General features: G+C 34.6%; 1 protein-coding gene across 1 annotated transcript in view; it reads right to left on the bottom strand.

Moving 5' to 3' along the window:
- LOC131160332 (subtilisin-like protease SBT2.3) overlaps positions 1 to 16485 on the bottom strand; it is a 39235-nt gene extending 22750 nt beyond the window's left edge. Inside the window, exons 1-5 of the mRNA XM_058115920.1 lie at positions 15791 to 16485; positions 14889 to 15045; positions 14301 to 14698; positions 13406 to 13501; positions 440 to 512 (exon numbers count right to left, since the gene is read on the bottom strand). Coding sequence (XP_057971903.1) covers positions 440 to 512; positions 13406 to 13501; positions 14301 to 14698; positions 14889 to 15045; positions 15791 to 16008 — 942 coding nt within the window. The 5' untranslated portion in view covers positions 16009 to 16485. The remainder of the gene's footprint in view (positions 1 to 439; positions 513 to 13405; positions 13502 to 14300; positions 14699 to 14888; positions 15046 to 15790) is intronic.
- Positions 16486 to 25995: the final 9510 nt, after the last annotated feature.

The following is a 25995-nucleotide window of genomic DNA, read 5'->3' as shown; positions in this document are numbered from 1 at the left end:
CATTGATTTGCCAATAAAACACTTCATCCAGGATTATGTAAAGGAAACAAAGCACACCTGGCATGTTGTGGATGTCAATCGAAATCAGTTTGAAATAAGATTTCATGATAGATTGAATGCTCAGAGGATCCATTCAGGAGCAATATTCAAGAAATATCCCTCAAAGAAAACCATCAAATTGTAGTTCTCAACCCTCTAGCATATGAATCAGGAGTGGAGAAAGAAAATGTTTGAAAAAGATGTCAGCAGAAGGACATGAACTAAAAGGCTGAATCAAGCTGAATCAATCCTACAGCAACCCAATTGACTCTAAGCTTACACAACATGTCATGATGAATTGAATGCTGCCAGAGGATGCATATAGGAGCAGTATTCACAGGATATCCTTAAAGAAATCAGGTGCGTGGCAGAAGGAAATTGTTTAACAAAATATATCTACCTGGTCTATGGCAGCAACAACATCAGCAGCAAAGCCTCCAAAACTCTTGTACAATGCCTTGTAAACAGCAATGCTAAAAGAATTTTATCATAGTCAATACATAAACCAATAAATGCACATTCTGGTTTATTTAAAAATGTAAAACATGTCATGGCCAATCTTGAAATATTAAACAGAGTGACAAAATACACAAGCCCATCAAGCTCATAACAGCAATATCAATGATGAACAAAAACAAAATTTCTTTCCAACATTCTGCTTAATCAATGGCAGCATTCTCCAGAACTTGGAGTGCCACCCTTTTACAACTGGTGTGCTATCTGATCAATGTTACGAGTGCCAAAAAAATTTATCATTTATAAATCGCATTAAAAAAAGTTAAAAATATAACAGAATAAAAAAATGATTTGTCCTTTAATTATTTCTACAGTTATCTTGTGGCCAACAATTGTCTTCTTTTACCATGTTTATTATGTGGGGGCCAGCTATCTCATTTTACCATATTTAGTATGTGGCCCATCATAATTTTAGCATTTTACATGCTTGCTGAGAGCTCAATTTTTCTAGAAGAGTTAGATAAATTGTTTGGAAATACTCCAAGGTACATGTCATCAGCTGACAAAATCGTGTTTATTGATAAACTATAAGCTCTAAACCTTTCTATTAAATGTACATCGTAAATTATAACACAAAAAAATTCAGTCAGAATTGAGGGGAAATGACAAGTTTTACATAAGCTGGCACTAATATTAAATCCTGGGACAAGTTTCCAAGAAAGTCAGAATTGAAGTATGGGATAGTTAAGATGATGAAGAAGAGGTAATAGAAATTGTAAATGTTGTAAAATTAAATTATCCCTAATAAAGGGGACTGCATTGGTACAACCAAGCATATGCTACCTCATATGGACCCTTTTGTCTCATTTCAGCCCACATAATACCCTGAAACACTTCATTACATTGCCCCAAGAGGATCACATTGATACAACTTGCTGAAAGAATTCAATTCACATTGACAACATAATGTTAATTGTTAAACCAATCAAAAGCACTAAACTTTGCTATTAAATGTATGTAGTAAATTATAACAGGGAAAAATTCACTCAAAGTTGAAGAATGAGAATTGACCAATGATACTAACGAGCACCTGTTATTGATGCTATTAGATTAAATTGTCCTTAACAAGGGAAAAATTTAAGTGGATCTTTCTAATTGAAGTAGAAGAGGATGGAAGCTGTATTGAGGTCTTTCAGAGTGTTGGATCAATGTCATTCTCTTTGGCAAATGTCATAAAGTTCAGGGTATCACATGCACACAATACATGGGCTGAAAAGAGAGAAAAAATCCATATGATGATGCAGCCTTGGTTGCTTGATTGTATCAACATGATCCCCCTTTGGTCGCCAAAACTGAAGAAATATGCGAAAGGGTTATTCCTCAATTATGTATTGATGTCTTTCAGCATGTTGGATCAACACGACCCCCACTGGACAATGTCGTGAAGTTTCAGGGTATTGTCTGCTCATTATATCTGGGCTGAAATGAAAGAAAAGGTCCATATGATGCTTGGCGTACCAATGTGATCCCCTTTTGGGGGCCAAGACTGAAGAAAGATGCGAAAGGGTTATTGTTTAATCTCAACTATATGGAAATATTTAGAGGAGATGGCATTTAGGACAGTAGTGAGAGAATAGAACAGTGAACTGAGAAAGAAAGGAACAGAGGAGAAACAAAGGAGGAGAGAGACGGATAAGGATAGGGAGAACCAGACATGTGGGGCAGAGAGAGAGAAAGAAAAACTTAAAAGCTTAGGCGGCAAAGTTCCTGTTAATCATTCAATTCTACATCTTATATTTATAGAGAACTAATAGAATAATAAAAAATTATAAAACCCCAAACTAATTGAACTATCAAACTAAAATATCCAAAACAACCCTTATTTAGTTAAAATCTTGAAGATAACCTGATTTCCCAAAAAAAAAAAATATGAAAACAGAAAAAATCTTCAATTACTAACTTTTTGGCAGAGTATGATTGCATAGAATTTCCATATACAGTCCCCATTAGGACATAATGGGATCTGGCTGTGATATTTTGTAAGTTGCATTTTACTATTATATAATTTATTAGAAAAGGATGGGAAGTTTTTCTCCACCATGAAATTTCAAGTGGGGAATGGGGGCAATGCCACCAATGTTTACTTTCGGCATGATAACAACAGGAGCCTTAGAGCTACCTTTCCTTCCATCTACAGATTGACTTGTGACAGAGATGCCCTCATCAGTCATCATCTTCAAATCTTTGATCAGGGGATTTTTTGGAATATTCCTTTTATGAATGTGGCAGATTGGCAACTTCATGCACTCTCTAACTTCTACAGCAATCTCTACAATTTCAGTACCAAAACATCCGCAATGAACCAATTTTGGCTTTGAACATGAATGGTGTATTCATTGTTAGATCTCTCTACAAGAAGCTCTCTCCAAAGGGAATAAATTGCAACAACTCCCCTTGTATTCATGGAAGACAGCAGCCCCTTCAAAGGTTGCTTTTTTGTTTGGGAGTCTATGTTAAAACTGGAGGAGTCCAAAAAGTGTGACCAACTTGACCCAAAAGCTTAAGCCTAATGGGTCTTGGGCTACACCATATATATAAGCACCCATCAAATTCTCACTTTTTCCAATGTGGGACAAACTTCACAAGTGGAATTCTCAACAATCTCCCCCTCACTTGTGAGTTCCAACTGCTCCCCCTTGAACAGAAGCTCCGCTACATGTGAGTTCCAACTTCTCCCACTTGAACGGAAGTCATCTTCTCCCTTACGGGACAAATTCTCCAACAGTTTGCTCAAGTGGGTCGTCTTACGTGTCTCGGATTGTATTCCAAATAGCGCCTCCAAGCCAATCCTACCTCCCACGTCTTGACCCAACTTTGATCTATCTTGGCAGCTTAAATGATCCTTCTTAGCCTAGGTCACACACTCCCACACCTAGCATTATGAACCATCGGCTCTGATACCGCTTGTTAAAACTGGAGGAGACCAAAGGTGTGCTTGATACACATGGGTGAGCACCAACTTGACCCAAAAGCTTAAGCCTATTGGGTCTTAGGCTACACCATATATATAAGCACCCATCAAATACTCACTTTTTCTAATGTGGGACAAACTTCACAAGTGAAATTCTCAACAATCTACACATGGAAAATTTTAACCTTAGAAAATCTATAGAAAAGGGGGCTAATAGTTACCAAAAGATGTTTTCTTTGTATGGCTGATGCAGAACCAGTCAACCACATCCTTCTCCACTGCCCCTGGACAAGAAATCTATGGAACATGGCTCTGTCCTTGATGGATATCAGTGGGTTACTGCAAATTCTTCAGGAGGGGGAGATTTGGGCTTCGAAAGGCATTAAAAGCCACCAAGGAGAAGTGAAAGGCTTTGAATTTCATTCGTCTCACCATCTTTTGGTGTGCTTGGAAAGAAAGAATAAGAAAGCCTTCAAAGATTTAGTTACTCTGCTTCATATTTTTAATGAGCACTGGATTGCTGACATTTCCATTTGGAATAGCAACTTGTGAATGATCATAATGCAATTCTTGATGTATGTTACACTCCACAAAGTGGACAACACTTTGTACCACTAGTGGCATCCCCTTGATGCCCAGCTAATAAAAGTTTCTTTTTATCGATTAAAAAAATCATTTAATTTATGATTGTTGGTGCTCAATTATACATGAACTTCATAAATTCATGATTTTTTAAATATATTTTTCTTGAATGTATTTTGAACTTACATATGTATCTACTTATTTTAAATACGTCTTATATTATTAAGTTCATGTAATCATAAAGGATCATTTGTGCCAGACCATTTGGGATTGGCACTTCACGCCATCCTCATTCCTACTCAATCTAAGTTCTAGGAATTTGTTGGAGCTTTTGACTCTTCTATTTGTTTGTCAATGAGAGTCATACGATTCAATCAAGCTATCATATTTTGGGAGGAGGCAAGTCAAGAAGTGATCTACTGCACCAAATCATGGGCTAAGCCAAAACACAGATGTTGAATCTTCTCAAAGAGAGTGAGATTTCCAATGCCTCTGCCTATTTAGAATCATGTTTATACTTTACTTGTATTTTTTTTTTATATATATTTGTTCTAAATTCCCAACGTAATTGTTAAATATTTCTTCTCCTAAGTATACTTGTATCATTCCTCTAACCATCTAGTATTAATAGAAGGATGTAACTACAAATCAACCAGCTCCGGCACTGATCCCACTTCTCCCCAACCCAAAAGTTAGGATGATATTCAAACCACTGATTGGGCTAGAACCCCAAGGGATTCTTCGTTATTTTCTCCCCTATATTATACCTCTTTTTTCTTTTTGCCCATAACTTGTGCTGCATTCGCACATAATTTTGATATTGAGATATCTAAATCTAACAGAATAATGAATAAAATTACAAGTGCATTCATTTATGATGAAGTAGAGATATCACCAACCAGAACAAATTGAGAGACACAACTGCGATGATTTTTAACTTACTTCCTCCATGAAGGCATGAACTTGAGTTTTGGGTTAGAGAGAGCAGCGTTCAACTCATTTTCAAAGAATAAACATAATAATTACATGGACAGCCTGCTTAAAATCTTGATCTTAATGATGTAGGACAAGAATGGGGAAGAAGAAGAAGAAATGAGATAGATAGACTCAGACACAAGTAAGGGAGAAAGAAAGAAAGAGACATTGAGAGTTTGATGTCTGAAGATGGTTACTTCAAATACAATTAATCGTGCAAATTAATTCTGTTAAAGCTTGATATACATGTAGACCCACAACCTGACAACTTAAGCTCTTAGGTAAAGTGGTATTCTACCATGATTTTAGAACTAGTTACCAAGAGGATCTAGGTTGTTGCCCACATTTATTGTGTGATCTTTAAACAATTATTTTATTCCCTATCATGGGTGTTATTTATCGTGTGTGTTTATCTCTCCACATGGTGGTGGCTGCATGTGAGGGGGTGTTAAAGTTTGATATATATTGTTGGCCCACAACCTAAATAACTAAAATTCAGAGAGAGAGAGAGAGAGAGAGAGAGAGAGAGAGAGAGATAGTTTGGTGTAGAAGGTAAAGGTTACTTCAAATTCAATTGAACTACCAAATTGATTTTTTACATCCAATAAACCTATATTATAGCCAAATAAGAAACCCTAAAGATAAAATAATCCCTCCATTCTAAATTTTGCAGAAATAATAAATTTATAATAAAATAATCCCTCCATCATTCTAGGTAAAGTGGTAATCTAATGTGGTATCAAAGCCATGGTTGCCAAGAGGTCTTGGTTCCTAATTTGTTGCCCACATTTATTGTAAGTTTGTTAAAATTTATCGTGTTCTCCACGTGCAATCAGGCTGCACATGCAAAGGAGAGTTAAGGCTTCATATTATAAATTGTTGGCAACCAATGCAGGTGGGCCCCACGTAGGCGTCTTAACATGGTATCAAAGTTGGCTATCAAGGGGCAACAATCCATCCTGAAGTCTTTTCTGGCATGTATTGTAAAGAAAGAGACATCTAAAGTTAAGCATTACTTCTTCTAGTTTTTAATAACTAATAAATGTGAGACCGGTAAAGTATCTAGCAATGTCTCTGCTTGAGAAAGGCTAATACCTATACTCAACAAGAGCAATGGTCTTGTCACTACCCAAACAAGGTGCAAGGAATGCTAGTTTAGTATTCTTGAAATAGAGAACCTTCATGGATAACAAAATCAGCATAGTTCTTACTGTTACCGCTACTTGCATCCTCAAAGATGACCCTAAAATAAGAAAACTCAGATCCATCAACCTCTATTTAAGAGTTTATGCTGTGGTTAGATCCCTCCACCATATATCTGTCACCCAAGGAATTGAACTCTATTCTTGTCACTAAACACTGCGATATCACTTTTACTCTATTCATCATTTTCACTTAAAAATGCAGTAAATGATGTACACCCATTGGAACGCATGTTGAAAGTAGCAAGGATATGATTACTACGAACCTCATACAGTCTTAGCCTCCAGCCACTCTCTGCTGGTCACCTTCTTGGCTCAAAACACCACTATACCTACCCAAAAGGCCAAAAGGGTCACAAGCAACCTCAAACTCCATTAAAGTCAGGATGCCTAACTGTGCTTCAGTTATCATCTTCTTAATCTCAGTAAATCTCTCCTTTCTTAAGGCAGTCATATGGGAGTAACAGTATCAAAAACACTAGCAACGCAAGTAGAAAACAGCTACTAGCTAAGCTCTAAAAAAACTATGAGTCACAAGCAACCTCAAACTATATAAATCCAGGATGCCTAAGTGCGTTTCAGTCATCATCTTAATCTCAGTAAAACTCTCCTTTCTTAAGGCAGTCATATAGGAGTAACAATACCAAAAACCCTAGCAACGCAGGTAGAAAACAGCTACTGGCTAGGCTCCGAAAAAACTGAGTCTCTAGTACAGTCATCATCTTCTTAATCTCAGCAAACTCCCCTTTCTTAAAGCAGTGAATGGTATGAGACAACACAGTACAAAAACCCCTAGCAATGCATGTAGAAAATAGCTACAAGCTACACTACGAAACCTACAAACCTAATACAGTCTTATTATCAAGATACTCTCATCTAATGACTTTGAACTTTTCAGGGTAGTTGCTATACCCTGCATAGAGCTAAATGGGCAACCAGTAATACAAGTTTTAATGAGAGCGAAGTGTTAAAGCTCTACTAGGTGAAAAACTAAGCAAGATAGTCATAAGAGGGGATGACAAGGATCAAACACTATATTTTTTCTGGTTTGTTTTCTTTTCTTCTCTTTTTTTCAATTGAGAAATGAGGAAGCTTTGAACTACACAAATTTACTAATTTTCAGGAAAAAAAAAATACTAATCAAGCTTCAAAATGAAAGAATTCTACCTTACCAAGTGCCTACAACCGTTTTTTTATTTTTTATTTTTTTTACTCTAGATCAGCCATTTCAGCAAGACATATTTCTCTCCTGACTTATAATAAATATATATATATATATATATAGGAAAAAAAATACTAATCAAGCTTCAAAATGAAAGAATTCTACCTTACCAAGTGCCTACAACAGGTTTTTTTTTTTTTTATTACTCTAGATCAGCCATTCTCTCCTGACTTATAATATATATATATATTCAGCTTCTTGTTGAAGCAGATGCATCAGGCCTTTTTCTTCAAAATCTCACAACAGAAACAATGCTCTTCAGCTTCTTGTTGAAGCAAATGCATCATGTCTTTTACTTCAAAATCTCACAACAGAAACAATACTCCCTTGATGCAGTCAAAATATCATAGAAACACAACAATTGTTCTCAGGAACAAAATATTGTGGCTCAGTGTTGATGACTCAATTCCTGATTTTAACCTCCCTCGTGCTGTCAAAATCTCCTCTCTGGTCAAAAAATTTCCAGGCTAAACCAGTGGATATGGGTAAACGGGTAAGACAGATTACAACTCCTATTATATCAGTAAAACTGGATTTATAACCAACCAAAGTCAACCCAGTCAAAACCGGGCAAACAGCAAACTAAGCTTACACAGCTGAGTCAGGTTAGTTGATTTGGTTTACCCAGTTCCTTCAGCAAAAATGAAAGGAGTGATGCAGCTTGGGAGAGTTGAAACCAGGGATATCTTAGGTGTTGATATTAATTCTTTTTTACTTCCAACTGACTTATTTGGAATTATGACCGGAATCTTTGTTGTTGTTGGCCACCATAGTATGGGATAGAGTTGGTTAAGGACATCAAATGGACCAGGAAGTGTGAATTTAGTTGAGGCTGAACAATCTAGTACTAATGGAGTTACATGGTATCGGGGAGAGTTGGTTAAGGAAATAAAACAAACCAGGTACTCATGAATTCAGTTGAGGCTGAACAATCTACAACTAATGGAGTTACATGGTATCGGAGAGAGTTGGTTAAGGAAATAAAACAAACCAGGTACTCGTGAATTCAGTTGAGGCTTGAACTACAACTAATGGAGTTTTTGTCATACCAGTCCTCTCTCATAAAATCAAAGGAGAAGCTTAGGGCTGGCAATGACTGAGGAGGAGTAGAAAGTACTGATACAAGTTGTAGTATCAGTTGAATCAATATTCAGGAAATGGTCCAAGAAATTTCCAACAAAGTTCAGAGAAAGAACCCCCTTTCCGGTGACAAATATTGATGCAACAACACTTAATGCAATACATGCTGAAACCCCCTTCACTGGTGACAAAAATCCAGACTTTATATTTCCCCATCATAAATTCCCTGGCATGACAGTGTTAACGTACACCACACTCACTAATATCAGTCCAGCCGCTTACTGTGTGTAATACATGCTAAACAACAACAAAACCAAGCCTAAGTCCCACCATGGTCCTAAATTTCCATGAAATTGACAGAAATTTCCGATTATCGTCACCCTCAAAATTTAAATGGTAGTCGATTTCTGTCTTGCATAATTTCCATCAAAATCCCAACGCTGAAATTTATTGAAATCTCAAAATTTTAGCAAAACTTGTCGAAATTTTAACCATACGATGAAATTTCGTCGGAATTCAAATGAGAGGTTTAGGAGTGAAGTGAATTTTCTCTCTTAATTTATTTTATCGAAACAAAATATTATTACAAGTGCTTTTGAAATTACATGAAAAAATAAACTTACAGCAACATTTTGTTTAATCATTCATGTCTAATTATCATTATTTGTACAATAAATAATATTTAAATGATTTATGAAATTCATTTGTATTAACTGAATATGTTTAATGTACATTATCTTACAAATATGTTTGATACACATACCATTTTACATCTTTTCCACCTCATACAAAACATAGATGTATTTAATTTGTAATATATTAGTCTTAAAACTTATATATGTTTGTTAACCATTTCTAAAGTTTCACAAAGAATTACATGCTTTACTACTAATTTGATTTCCATTACTTTTTCAAATCGAAATCGAAATCGAAATTTCCGTTGAAATTTCCGTATTTTTGGAGCTTCGAAATTTGAGTTGAAATCAGAATATAAGACCTTGAGTCTCACTAGGTAGGGTCAACTACATGAATCCTTTCCCGCCAATTTATGCTATCATAGACAATTTCCTTTGACAAATTCAGAGCTATTAAATCATTCCTATCTCATTCCAAGTTATTTTAAGTCTACTCCTACCCCTTCTACTGCCCCTCACAATAACTAATTCACTATTCCTCATTGATGCAATATGTGACGTATGTTGTAAGTGCCCAAACCGTTCAAGTCATCCCCCCCTTATCTTATCTTATACAGGAGCTACGAATAACTTACCACGAATATGTTCATTTCTCAATCTATCTTTAACATTATAGCACACACTCATCTAAGCATTCTCAGCTTGGCAATTTTTACTTTTTGGACATGTCATTCAGATCCATATAACATAGCTAGTCTTACAGCCATCCTATAAAACTTCCTATTAATTTTAAGGGTATTCTACAATTACAAAGAACACTTGAACCACTTCTCCATTTTACCCGACCTACTTGAACCTTCTTCAATTTCTCCTTCAGCTTGCATAATAGATCCAAGGTATCTAATATATCTCCAAATTTAACAAACTAGTGTCATTGATTTCTTCATCTTCAAATTTAACTTTGTCTCCAATATTCCTCCTCTTACTATTACTAAAATTACATTTCATATATTTTGTCTTATTTCTACTTATCCTAAAACCTCTAGATTTTAAAACTTCTCGTCATTCTAACTTAGATTCTACTCCACCCCTAGTTTCATCAATTAAGACAATATCATCCACAAACAACATACACACCATGGGACCTTATTTTGAATACTCCTCCTAGTCTGTTCAAAGCAAATCTTGATGTACACCTATTGTGATTGGAAATTCTCTAGTCTCTCCGCTTATAGTCCTAACACTAGTCATTACTCCATCATACATATCCTTAATGATATTAGTATACCTACTACATACACCTTTTTTTCTAAAAAACCCCACTAAAGAACTTCCCTAGTTACCGTATCATATGTTTTCTCTAAGTCAATAAATACCATATGCACGTCCCTCTTCTTTTCTCTAAACTTTTCCGTTAATCTTCTTAAAAGATATATTGCTTCTGTAGTATATCTCCCAGGCATAAAACCAAATTAATTTTTTGAAACCTTCATTTCTAGCCTTAATCTTTGTTCAACTACCTTTTCCCTATAGTTTTATTGTATGCCTCAATAAGTGTTAATTCCATGATAGTTATTATAATTTTGAATATCTCTTTGATTTTTGAATATAGGTATTATAGTATTTTTCCTCCATTCGCCTGATATTTTCTTAATTATTATAATTGTGTTAAATAAATTAGTCAACCATATAATTTCGTATCACCTAAGCATTTCCAAACTTCAATTGGGATGTTATGCGGTCCCTATAGCTTTTCCATTTTTCATCTTTTTTAGTACAAACTTGACTTCGTTAACTCTAATATTACAAATAAATTTCAAATTTTTAGTTTTTTCCTCATTTGTCAATTTTATGTTTATGTCTTCAACTTGGTTTTCATTAAATAGCTTACTAAAGTAACTTCGCCATCTTTATTTTATGTCTTCTTCCTTCATCCTTAATTTTTATACATTTTACATTACCTAAGTCCTCACTCTTTTTTCTCTAACTCTAGCAAGTTTAAATATGTCCCTTTCCCCTTCTTTTGTATCTAATCTAGCACAAAAATTATAAAATGATCTATGTTTAGTTTCACTAACGGCGTTTTTCCATCTTTTCTCTCCTCTTTATACTTTTCAGAGTTTTCCATGCTTTTACATTTTTTCCATATTTTATACCAAATTCTTTTTATCTTTACAAATTTTTGGACATCTTGATCCCACCACCAACTTTCTTTGTTATTTAAGAATCTTCCTCTTGATTCACCTAAAATCTCTTTTACTATCCTAATCCAAAGAGTGTTTGAGTCTACACCATCCTCTATGGTCCAATCGCTATCTTGGATCATTTTATATTTAAGTTTTATTATATTTTCTCCATTTAGATTCCACCACCTAATTCTCTTGCGTTGATTTATTTTATCCGTTCTCTTCCATTTTTTAATACATATATATAAGACTAAAACTCTATGTTGTGTGGATAAGCTTTCACCTGGGATAACTTTATCCTTACACAATAAATGATCTAGCCTCTTAGTTATCAAAAAATCTATTTGACTTTTATTTTGTCTACTTTTGAAGGTTATTAAGTGTTATTCTCTCTTCTTAAAGCAAGTATTCATTGTAATAAAATAATATGAATGGTGAAGTCTAAGATTAGCTCCCCAGGCTCATTTTTGTCTCCATATCCATGTCCTCCATATATCCTCTCATAACCTTTATTATCCCTTCTAACGTGTTCATTCAAATCTATTCCTATATTTTCTCGGTCATTGATATGTCTTGTATCATACTATCCATATCTTCTCAAAATTGCCTCTTAAGATTTTCTGCTAAGCCTGCCTACTTGAGAAGCATAGATACTAATGACATTTATTATCTCCTGGCCTAAGACCATCTTGATTCTTATAATTCTATGCATTACTCTTTTGACATCTACAATGCTATATTTTAAGTTTTTTTTACAATAATTCCTACACCATTCTTAAGTTTTTCCTTTTTCAGTGTACCAAAGTTTAAATATTGATCTTTCAATTACTCTAACTTTCTCCCCCACCCACTTAGTTTCTTGAAGGCGGATTAGATTAATTTTTCTTCTAATCATTGTGTCCACAATTTCCATGCTTTTAGTTGTAAGTGTCCCTATATTCCAAGTTGCTAATCTAATACTAGTCTCCTAAACTAACTTCTTTACCTGCTTAAGTCCAAAATAATGCAAGAACCCTCACATATTTGACACCGTGCTGGGGCACCATCACAGCGCGCCACTTTGAGGCGACGACGTAGCACCCTCGCCTACATTCGCCACACCCGGGTGGTATAAATGCAACGCATCGCCCGTAGGGAAAACAACACCAAGGGTCCGCATTTGTATCAAGGATTTAGTTTGGGAAAAGGAAAGGAAAATAAGAAGAAAATTCACTTTTTTTTCATTGTATTTTCTATCTATATTAACTACTATTAAAAATAAATTTTTATTTTAATATTATTAAAAATTAAGAAAAATAAAGTTCTAATTACGTGTAAAATCAAAAAAAAAAAAACACTAATTTGGTATATTTTTTATTTTCTTTTTTTCTTTCCTTGATAACCAAACATGAAAAAGTGAATTCCTTCGTATCTTCCTTTCCTTTCCTCAAATAGGGCCCTAATGAAATCCCAAATGATAATGATAGAGTGGAAGCAAATGTCACATGAATTCAATTACATGCTCAGAAAATGTCAGAAAACAGCTTATAAAAATTTAAAGGATGCATTTTAATCCTTTTTTCACAGCACTAACTTGTTTTTTTCATCCAATAAGAAAATCCTTTTCTTATTTTGAAAATGTTAGGAAAGTTATTCAAAAATTTTTACATTAGTAAAGATATTCCACAATTGTTTTAAGGGGCTCCAATGAGCATATACTGATCTTTCCAAGAATTTTTAAAAAAAATATATCTGCAGAAATTATTGACCAATTCAGAAGAGTCACTAGGACCTTCTCTATGACTTTTGACAGAATTTTAGCAATTAAAACAACCAATCCTGATTTATATTGTCAAAAGCAGAATAATATCTGTTCTCTGCTCCCTAAAACAGTTGCTCAAGTGACCACTTCACTTTGACCACGTCAGGCGGTCCTCATGGTATAGTGTTGGACAGAAATTTATTCAATATAAAATGCAGTTTCATTAATAGAGGAATTTGGAATTCATGGGATTTCTCATATACTTCTAGAACCAAAGATATAGCAAAAAGCTGAAAGTCATGTCAAGATTAATTACTGTGCACGAGGAGCCATTCCGCTTGCATTACCAAAGTGATGCCCAGCTACTATCACTGGAATTCCATGATTTCCTGCTGCAACAGAAGCTGTGTGCCTGCATTTTAAGTCAGAAGCATCATTTACCAACCTAAATGTAAAATAGTATCAATATATTAGTAAACATTTGATTAACTTGTTGCTTTTTCTGGCCCTTCATGTACCCTCTCTTTAGAAGCCAGAAATTCTATTTAATTTTTTATGGCGTTCGAGATCAATATATTTTATTTGTGAAAAAAGTAAAAATGTATAATTAATATATATATTTGATTTCTCATTATTCAGAATAAATTCATTTAAAGCAATCATGAAATGATCTAATTATTGGTATCTTTTTTTGGACTTTAAGATGAAATAGTTCACAAAACAGAGCAGCATATTGAAATGCTTCAGAAACGAATTTCACTGTGCAACATATTCATTGAACGAATCTATCAAATCATATAGCTTCACTCATTTGCTAGTGTATCCAGATTCACGTACATAATTCTCAAATCAAATCATGAAGCTCCAAGCTTCAAAAGTCAATGCATGGGAGTGATATATCCTCTGATCTTTCTTCTTGTTTCCTCAGACATCATCAATCAGAATTTTATTGCTTGCTCATTACAAAATTCGACCTAATTTCTATGTTACATTTATGAAAAATATAAATGGCAGCCATCTAATTTTCAGAAATCATACTTTTTGCCAGCACTGAGAGAATAATTGCTTAAAGAAGTCAACACAAAATTAATAAAACAAGCAAGGACTTTTGGAAGGTTTATTGCTACATGCTTGTGGTAAAGGAATGGAGCAAAGTCAGCAAATAGAACAATTCTCTGCAGGAAACTACGAGGAAATGAAGAAACACTTACGTCCCATGGCCATCGCCATCAAATGGTGAAGCATAATCCTGAGTTGCGTTAAATATTCCTCTGGTTATGGCAGATGCAGCAAAATGGCGTGCCCCAACAAGCTTTCTATTGCAAGACCCAGAAGGGAAATCCCGAGTGACTTCACATATGCCGGAAAAATGGCTTGGAACTGGATATGGATTGTCAGATAAATCATCATAGAAGCTCGGGTGTGTGGGGTCAATGCCAGTATCAATAAAACCAATTACAATTCCTTCACCAGCGAACCCATATCCACCTTCTTGGGCCCAAGCCCCGTGAGGTAAACCCAGGAATTCAGGAGTATGGGTTGTTGCAGTTCTAACTGAGAAATCCAAAACCACATTTGCCACTTCTCTCCTTCTTGAAAGCTTGTTGGCCTTCCAAGTTCACAAATTTACCACATTAATTATTTATCAACTAAGTTGCACTGACAAAATTAGATCTCCAAATTCCCACTAAATTCCATAATATAGCAAAAGAAAAACAGAGCACCACAATTTTATTTTCCACATGACGATGATAGAGATGACAGAGTGGATCAACGTTACAGTGCAACTAATAATATACCTGCTGGGGAGTAACAAACACAGCAAATCCATTGATCAAGTAGTGGTAGCTATAAAGCTTCAGATAGCTTTCCCCTTTAAACACCCTCTTCAATAAAGAATCATGAAATCTTGAAATATAGGAACCCTTTTGCTGATGATGGGGTCTTGAAATATTACTGAATTCAGAAGGATTGCATTCAAAAGCATAATTAGTCAATAAAAGTTTCCCTAATATTGCAAACTGAAGGAAAGGCTAATGAACAGAAGTTATGATGAGAAAAAGTTTTTGAAGATTAAAAAGGGGGAATGAGGTGTGTAGGAGAAGCATAAACCATTATCAAACATAAGTGTAGGTGTTAGATGACTTGGGGATTAAAAAAAATAAAAAAGAAAAAATGACCAAATAAGTACCATAAACATGACGAAGTAATCAATAAATCACATTAATTACACAATGATACGTACTACAAGAGCAAAATAACACCAGTTACATCCATATTGATAAATAGTAGATACACATCTTCAGTCTTCACACTCCTAACGACCAATTTCCCTAGAAACCTCTCCAAGAGGGGGGCAAAATATCAAAGGACGCCATGAATCAACCCCCTACAGAGGAAAACTTATCAATGAAGTCATAAGTTTACTCTCAAACAACCACAAATTCAGAACCAAAAAAAAAAAAAAGTAGAAAACCCAAAACATCCAACCGAACATAAACACCCAAATTTATTTTCCATATTTCATTCAGCATCCACTAGAATTAATAGAATAAATAAAACGAAACGAAAGAATGAACAGATTCGACAGAGTATATTATTGCATGGAGTACTAAACAATAAAATCAGTTAATTTGAGCTGCTCATTAAAAAACAACAAAATCACACTCCAACAACAAAGAAAAAGGAGAAAAGACGGCACCTTTTCTTGTCAAATCTATTGATTCTCCCAGAAGCACCATGTGTGAAGCCATTACTGACCTTTCTCAGCTCACCATCGTAATGAACTGCAGGTGTTTGTTTCAGAGTAACAATGTAAACAGCTGTAATTTCTTCTGCATTATCCTGACAGAATGTGCTCATGAACATCCCCAAACCAAGCACCACCACCAATAAATGAACCCGATAAATACCCTCCATTGGGGCACAATAAAAATCAAACCCGGCAAAATGAACAAACAGAACAAAAACTCATATCATATTTGCTCAGAATGAGACTTTTCTTCGAGTGCCAACAAGAAACAAGCGTTGCAGGGTGAAGAAATTAAACCCACAAAACCAGACCCTTCCTCCTACAGTATGGCCATTAACGAGAGGGAAAGCTGCAGCAGAGGGCCCGTCAAATGCAGAGAATAGAAGGCACCATGAGAGAGAGAGAGAGTATATCAATGGGTGGAGAAAGATGGATTCTGAAACTTTCTTGGTTGGCGTGAATTTGAACGTCTATTAATTGATTTATTTCTCATGTTAAGAGGAAAGATGGGTTTTTTTTTATAAAAAAAATGACTATCAGAAATGCAGGCAATAGATGGGTCTTTGAGGGGGAGGGAGATTCCGTGACTTTCTTGGTTGGTGTGATATGAACGTTATAGTTTTCATGTGAAGGAGAAACAGGTGGATTTCAGAAATGAACGTTTTCTTTGTTTTATTATGCTTTGGACTTGTCGGAGTTCACAGGCACCGCTTCTTTTGACAGTGATAGACACTGGGATGGACACCGCTTATTCAGAGTGCCAAAATAAACTTGCTTACCCAAAAAAAAAAAAAATTGAAAATGCGAAAATAAATTCAGGATTACAATATTAAAAAATATTTTTGTAATTTTGTTGGTAAAAGATAAAAAAAAAAATTTGCTTGGTATTTAAACTATGTTTTTTTTCAATTTTTGAATTGAAAATTTGAAAGAATATAACCCACCTAGGGAGAATGCCTTCTATTTATATTTATGTGAATTTGGATAAAATATAATATAAAAGCATATTAAATTTTGTCTAAATTCACTCAAATTCAAATCTAAAATTTAAAATCTATAATCTCAAAAACTGTATAAGGGTTATCCGTCAAAGTTGGAAAAATTTATTTCAACTAAAAAACATTAATCTCAATCCCTTAAGATTTGATAAAAAGATACAAATCTTATCTGAAATGTTGAAAATCTCAAAGACCTCACTTAAGATTTCAAAAATTCTAAATATCTTTCTTGAAATTTGTCAAAAAGATACAGATTTTCTCTTCTATTTAACAAAAATATAATTTTTTTTAAAGGTATAAGCATCCTAATAATCAAATGTCAAAGGAAGTATGTGAGATCTTTGAAATGTCTGAGAACATATGTAAGACTTTTGAAAGTTCAGTTAAAGTTTTTGTCTTTTTACCAAACTTTAAGGGAGACTAGTGTCTTTTGCCCTTTATTTTTATGAATAAATGGCAAAACTTCTAGTGAAAAATATAAGAATATTTACCTACCTAAGGTTTTAAAATTTTCAAAGGATCTTCTCTGAGTTTCCAAAATTGTTATAAATCTTTTTTAAGATTTATCAAAAAGACACACACCTTTCATATTTGATAAAAAGATAAATCTTTCAAGTATAGATATCCTTAAAGTTAAATACCAGGAAGGTCTAGGGTTTTTTAAACTTTATGAAAATTTTGTAAGATTTTTGAAATTTCAAGAAATGTTCATGTCTTTTTGACAAAACTTAGCAGAGGTTAGCATCTTTTGTCCTATATTAAATAATAACATTATTTTTAATTATAATAAAAAATTATTTTTTCTATGATCTTAAAATTTATTTAAATAATCCAAACACATGAGTAGAATAAACTACTTTGGGTAAAAATTACTAAAACAAAGAGAACATTTGGTATTTTTTTATTTTAGGTGTACTGGCACCTTTATGGTACAGTGAGCTTAGCATTGAAAGGTTTTTTTGGCTTTTGAAGAAATAGCTTGATTGGCCAATGAGTGAGCCTAAAAAATATAACTTTAACTTTGAGATGCAAAAAATTAGGTGTAAGATACCTTCTTCATTCTTGGGTAAGTCAATTTGAGGACATTCGAAAGAAAGATGGATAATATAGTATGTTTGATCAGCAAGCCTAATCTTCATCTCCAATGAGTAATGCATTGACTACCTAAAAAAATGGCTATATAAAGTAGCAACGTTTTTCTATTCTCTAGCCTTATTAAGATTGTTGGTGGAATTGAGGAACTTTTAAATTCTTCAAAGGCTTGTTGGCATTGCTCTATTTATTGAAAGTTAAGAACCTTTCACTTGTCCATAGCCCTAGAGATGAACTTATCTATAGTCGAGATGAAGCTCCCTAGGGTCACAACTCACCTATCAACTTTTGGACTTCTAAATATTCCAAGGTGCCCTTGTATCAATTAGAGTTTGTATTTTCTCTAAATTTTCTTCAATTCTTTGGTAGCTTACCATAAATATGAGAAACTTATTAGACAAATGTCGTAGGCACATTTGGTCAGGTTCAGCTTCATCAGGTATCTACTTAGGACTCTGAAGGTTTAAGCCAAGTTTGTTAAACATAATTCTCTAGGTTAGTGCTCTTTGTTAGTAAGACATCGGCTTATGCCTCCATTGTAGAGCTATTGGTTCTTGAAGATATAGTTCACTAGCCTATAAAAGTGGCCTTGTCATTCTTCAAGCCAATGGGCATCACCTTGTAGCAATAGGTCCCTTTTTTAGTTTGAAGGAGGCCTTCTCCACCATCTTTTAGGGGCATCCGAATGTAGTTGCAATTAGAAAATGCATCCATGAAACCAGGTAGGCCATGCCCTAAGGTTGTGTATACTAGCTAGTCAATTTTAGGCAGTGGTAAGCAATCCTTAGGGCAAGCCGAGTCCAAGTCAATAAAGGTTATGTACATCTCCCACTTTCCAAATTTATTTTTAATTAATACATCATTTAATAATCAATCATGATAGCTTCCCTTATTGATGAAGCCCATTGTCAAGAGCTTCTGCATTTCTACCTTAATTGCTTTGTTCCTTTCTCTCTCTTTTTTTTTTAAAAGGTAATTGTTATGTTCCTTTTTCAAGTGAATATCCTTTCCTGTTGTTACTTGAATAGTTATTTGAGTTCATCCCCAAGTGGTGAGAGATGATCTCTAAATATATTCCAGACATTTCTTCTGGGCTCCAAGCAAAGATGTTTGTGCTATACCCTTAAGGAGCTTACTAGTTGCTCATTTGTCTCCAAGCTCATGGATCCAACCTAGATTTTTCTATATAAAACTACCTTGTCGAGTAGACCTCTTCCAATGTTTCATATGCCCTAATCTCCTCTCTCTAGGGAGAAGGTTCAAGATCCTTAGCAGGTATAGTTTTCTCTTGAATTTTTTTTTTCTCTTCAAGGTTGTAAAGTAGCATATGCTAAAATGACTTGATCTTCTCAAAGTTCCCCAACCCTTGCTTGTAGTTGGAAACTTCATTATTAAGTGGTACATAGGTTAAAGTCACAAACTTTATCTGGTTCAAGCATAGTCTCCTAAGGATCACTTTGCAAGTTGAAGGGCTCTTGACCATAAGAAAGTCCATTATCATTGAGGCCTTACAGGGCTTAATCCTTAAGGAGATATGTAAAGCAGTTGTCCCTTGAGGTTGAATTTTTTCCTTGTAAAGCCTACTAATGGCATTATTACAGACCTCAAGCAATTAGTAGCCATCTTTATCTACAAAAATATCTCCCAGTATAATATGCTTGTTGAAATTCCATTAATGACAAGAACCCTATTTAACTAGTAGGGGGTTGTGATTGTTATTATGACCACCCAAGGTATCATCAAGGCGGTTGCTACAAACTTCCAAGTTCCTACTTAGAGAATAATATCATCAATCCAACTTGTCTAGGTTCTACCTTGAACTTCTTGTAGTAAACGAACTCCAATGATCTTAGACCAAGGCTTTCTTGAGTTGATGTTGCATCTCCTTTTGCTAATAAATATAGAAATCACATGAATGTCTCTATTACTTGGTTTTCTTTTTGGATTTATCTTGTGTTGGTTTCATGGTGTCATGACCCGAAAATTATACATATATGTATATCTATAAAATAAGTCTACTCTGATACAATAATGATAATAACGTCATCATGACTACTCTGATACCAAACTGTAATGCTCTATGTAATACCCTATACATAATCTTTGTAATAACTATACTATAATAACCTGTAATGCCCAAAGTGGCACCAGGTACAACAGTCCTCAAACATATCATAATACTCAGCGGAAGCATCTATATACAAATACATCCAATAACGATACCACAGTTCTAATCATCATCATAATTATACATACATCCCCAAAACCATCTATAATCCATCCTGAATATACACACAAAATACTTTCCTGTACAACACGGTGTCTCATCGTTACTTACCCTGAACAACACTCTTAATTCATGCTGTAGAGAACTCTAAGCCTGGTTACTTGGGTTTCCTGAAACCGTATAAATTATAGGAGTGAGGCACCTCTCAGTAAGACGAAATACATTATTGTCAATGTGTAGCAATATGAGTTTTAGTGTTTCAAATATACATCCATTTCTGACCTTTTTCTCTAACTATGAAATCATGTAAAACTGTATACATACATATAAAGATATATTTCAAAATACATACTTTCCTTTCATATCATACTCTGTCATATAAATATCTTTGTATAAGTAAATACGCATATATGCATAGAAAAACTACCCTGGATGGATAAACTTTTAGCGTCATGAATTAACCCCACATGATCCAGGTTGTGCGACCCGTACACTGGACCTAGCCATGGTTGGCCTAACCAGACTAGGTTTACTGTATTTGTATCTCTATTTGTATCTATAACTATGAGTATGATTTTCCTACCCAACTAGTCTAGGCTCCAGCGGCTAATGTTACACTTCAATGGCAAAATCGACTATGCCACTAACACTCTATCTGAGAAGTGTGGTTGCACTAACAATTGTGAAGCTATGGTACTATGCTTAGCTATGGTCCATCCGGGTTTTAAAACCATATAATGTGATTTCTAAAACAAGAAAATAACATGATTTCATATATACATTTATGTATAAAATTGTCATACTGTAAATCTGTATAAAATCACTATAATACTGTAACTCTGTATAAAAATATTGTACTGTAGTTCTATATAGAATACTGTCATTTTGTAATTCTGTATCAAATGTTGTACTGTAGTTCTATATAGAACGCTGTCATTCTGTAATTCTTTATAAAAACTATACTGCAGTTCTATATAGAACGCCATAATTATGTATGAAAATTGTACTATAGTTCTACATATAACGCTATATCTTTGTATAGAATACTGCATAAAACTCTGTCACACTATAACTTTATTTAAAGCACAATCATACTATATTATTGTATGAAATCATACTTCTGTATATATATATACTTTTCCATAAAAACTGACAAATTTACTTATACATACATTCAAACTCATGCCACACAGATAGAGTAATACTTTATACTATACTTTTTTCTGCTGAAAATATTGATATAACTATCTCTAGGGTTTTACTCAACCCGATAACCCAACTTTCTCAAAATACACACACACACACACATATATATATATATTCCATAAAAACTGACAAATTTACTTATACATACATTCAAACTCATGCCATACAGCTTGAGTAATACTTTATACTATATTTTTCTGCTGAAAATATTGATATAACTATCTCTAGGGTTTTACTCAACCCGATAACCCAACTTTCTCAAAACACGCACATGCACACACGCACGCACGCACGCACACACACACACACACACACACACACACATATATATATATATATATATATATGTCATTTCAAAATTTCCATTTCCATATGTCTATATACTCAGGAAAACTCATATATCATTTCTGAAGTTACATACTATAATTTAATTAGTTAATAAAAATTCCTAACATAATCTATTCCCCTTACCTGCTTACTGAGAATATGCATGCAGGGATGCTAAAACGATGCCTACGGCGATCGGAGCTCAAAACCCTCAGCTCAGTTTTGAGATAATAACTACTTTAACCTTCCTAGTCCCGCACACTCCCATTAATCAGTCAAACTCCTAAAAATAATTGACTAATTCATCTTTGTTACCTCAACCTTGGAGTGGTGCCTAAGATCCCCAAATAACAAATTTGCTCTGATTAAACTATGGAGAAACGATGTCGAGACCTCGAAATAATATTTTTTTTTCTTCGATCCGAGCTTAAATCAGGTGAGAAATCGAAGAGAGAGAGAGAGAGAGAGAGAGAGAGAGAGAGAGAGAGAGAGAGAGAGAGAGAGAGAGGATTTTCTTTATCTAAAAAAAATGACTTGTATGCTATATATAGGCCTTTGACTTGGAGCAAAACCGTCGACAGTTTCCTTTGAAATCGTTGATGGTTTGGCTTTTAACCAACTCCGTTTTCACTGTTTTACGCTTACCTACCCGCAGTAACTCAAAACAGTCGATGGTTTTCTACGCTCCCACCAAACCATCGACGATTTGGTCTACATCAAATCAATTTCCCTATTTTTAATGTTTTTCTTATTATTTCTATTTTTCAGATCTCTACATCCTCCCCTCCATATAAAAATTTCGTACTCGAAATTTGCTATCTATCACTGATACCAGCATTTGAGGAAAATCACTGAAATTTTATTAATTACTCTCACTTATGGCGGATGAATACCGTGGTTACAATAGAGGGTCCTGAGAGATTACAATTAATCACATAGATAAAAAAAATTCTCCCAAAACCGTTCATAACCAAAACCAAAAACACTAACCTATAACTAACTACCCTATATTGTACAAGTCAGTAAACAAAAATAGTCATTTACCTTAACCCTTACTAGTTCAACGCTAGGCTTCGCTAAATAGGTGTGGATATTTCTGACACATTTTCTCCTCTAATTCCTATAAAACTTCTTCAACTGCATGATTGCGCTAGAATAATTTTACCAATGGAATCCTTTTTGTGCATAATTCTTGTACCTTTCGGTCCAAAATCTGAATTGGAACTTCTTCATATGACAGGGTATCCTTAAGTTCCAATGATTTATAACTGATCACATGTGAAGGATTTGGTGTAGTAACCCGAACAAAAATAAAATAAAATAATAAATAAATAAATATAATAATAAATATCTTGGAGGAGATATTTTTAGATATTTATATATAAATATCTTGGAGGAGATATTTTAGTTACTTAAGAGTTAAGTTATGTATTTTTTTTTTTTATGTAACTCTCTCTCTCTCTCAGTTCGATCGTTCGCTGATCGTTACCCGTTTCAACGATCAAAAGTTACCACGAGAATCAGGGCATGAATATTTACAAGCCTAGCAGAGTGGATTCTCGAACTCGGGAAAAAATTAGGGTTCAATTTTCAAGCGTCTCGGGTAATTTTTCAAGAAATAGGTAAAGGGGTCTAGTTAAGTCGGTTTTTTAATGATTTTGAACTGTACGAAATGTTTATGGAGTAAGTGTATTTATGTTTTCAGTTGAGGTTTCAAAAACCGACCATTCAAAAGGCCATTTTTCAAACCTAGGATATATGGTATCCTACTTTAAGTACAAATGAACGATGAGAAGGCCGGTTTTATGTTTTTAAACCATAAATACTATGTTTTTAAACCATAAATACTATGTTTTCATGGTTGCCCATAGGTTATGTTTAAAGTACAGGAGATTGTGTGGCAGGTTAATAGTATGTATGTATTATGTTATAACCGAAATGATGAATATTCGTAAAATACTAAACTATTTACAAAATAGACTAGAACTGCTTGTGAAAATACATGATGATGTATATGGTCGTAAGGGTCATGTATATGTTTAACGGCTGTGAGCCGGGTATGAATGCGATTTGGGTTGTAGTTGATAGATTGACAAAAACATCCCATTTTGTCCTAGTGAAAGTCAGTTATTCCATGAATAGGCTGGCAAAGCTATATGTACAGAAGATTGTACGACTCCACGACATCCCGATTTCTATCAGTTCAGATTGCAACCCACGATTTACCTCTCATTTTTGGAACAGTTTGCAGGATGCTTTGGGATCGCAACTAACATTCAGTACTGCATTCCACCCACAGACAAATGGTCAGTCAGAGAGGACTATCCAGATATTAGAAGATATGTTACGAGCGTGCGTACTATATTTTGGTAGCAGTTGGATTAGATATCTACCATTGGTTGAGTTCGCCTACAACAATAGTTATCAGGCCAGTATAGAGATGGCACCATATGAGACTTTGCATGGTCGCCAGTATCGGTCTTCGTTATACTGGGATGAGGTGGGCGAGTGGCAGATTTTGGGACCGGAACTAATTCAGCAAACCTATGCAAAGTTCGAGCTTATCAGGGAGAGGATCAGAGCAGCTCAGAATCGGAAGAAGAGCTACGCAGATACACGCCAAAGAGAGCTAGAGTTCGAGGTAGGTGATGTTATATTCTTAAGAAATGCTTCGATGAAAAGAGTGAGGAGGTTTGGTAGGGTGGGCAAGCCAAGCCCTAGGTATGTCAGGCCATTTGAGATTCTGGAAAGAGTCGGTTCAGTGGTGTACATGATAGCATTACCTCTCGCATTGTCTAGGATGCACAACGTGTTCCACGTGTCCATGCTTAGGAGGTATATACCAGATCCTTCGCATGCGATTAGTTACGAGTCATTTGAACTTGGGAACACGTTCATATATGAGGAGATACCAGTTCAAATCCTAGATAATAGAGAGCAGGAGTTACGTACGAAAAATATTCCTTTAGTAAAAGTATTGTGGCGTAATCACGTAGTAGAGGAAATTTTATGGGAGTTAGAATCAGAGATATATCATAAGTATCCTCATCTTTTTAGAGACGCTCAGTGCTAGTCAGATAAGTAGAGCAGTAGGTAAGTGGTTTTATGTATGTATGTTTTGTTCATGTTTAGAGTATGTATGGTCTCCGAGAGAGTTTTGTATGAATATTAAAATCTCTTGAGACATGGTATGTAACCGTGGTATTCCTCTGCCATAAGTAAGGGTAGGTAATAAACTTGGGACGGGGCTATTATGGGGGTAGCCACTGGCTCTTACTAAAGTCGGCCCAGCATATCAGTAGTAATCTAGTGGATGTAATGGGAGTCAGTCAGCAAATTCCGAGGACAAAATTTTTATAGGGAGGGGAGAATGTAGTAAACCGAAAATAAAATAATATAAAATAAAATAATAAATAAATAAATAAATATAATAATAAATATCTTGGAGGAGATATTTTTAGATATTTATATATAAATATCTTGGAGGAGATATTTTAGTTACTTAAGAGTTAAGTTATGTATTTTTTTATATAACTTTCTCTCTCTCTCTCTCTCTCTCTCTCTCTCTCTCTCACTTCAATCTTTCGCTGATCATTGCAAGTTTCAACGATCGGAAGTTACCACAAGGATCAAGGAGTGAATATTTACAAGTCTAGCAGAGTGGATTCTCGAACTCGGGAAAAAGCCAGGGTTCAGTTTTCGAGCGTCTTAGGTTATTTTTTAGGAAATAAGTAAGGGGATCTAGTTAAGTCAGCTTTTTAATGATTTTGAATTGTATGAAATGTTTATGAAGTAAGTGTATTTATGTTTTCAATTGAGGTTTCAAAAATCGACCGTTCAAAAGGTCATTTTTCAAACCTAGGATATATGGTATCCTACTTTAAATACAAATAAATGGTGGGAAGGCCGGTTTTATGTTTTTAAACCATAAATACTATGTTTTCATGGTTGCCTACGGGTTATGTTTAAAGTTTAGGAGATTGTGTGGCAGGTGAATAGTATGTATGTATTATGTTATAACCGAAATGATGTATGTTTGTGAAATACTGAACTATTTGCGAAATATACTGGAACTGCTTGTGAAAATACAAGATGATGTTTACGGTCGTGAGGGCTAGGTATATGTTTAACGGTTGTGAGCTAAGTATGATACGATGGCCGAGGGCTGGAAGTCACATCTCAGGTTTTATATGAAATGATTATAAAATATGGTTTTATTACTTAAATTACACAATATGCTTTAGGAACCCTGATAGACCATTATGTCAGGAGCACAATACTGTTGTTAGGATTTATATATGTGA

The sequence above is a fragment of the Malania oleifera genome, chromosome 7 (genome assembly GCF_029873635.1).
Source record: "Malania oleifera isolate guangnan ecotype guangnan chromosome 7, ASM2987363v1, whole genome shotgun sequence".
Taxonomy (NCBI): domain Eukaryota; kingdom Viridiplantae; phylum Streptophyta; class Magnoliopsida; order Santalales; family Ximeniaceae; genus Malania; species Malania oleifera.
Note: the sequence above shows the minus strand (reverse complement) of the source record. Positions and strands in the feature narration are given on the sequence as shown.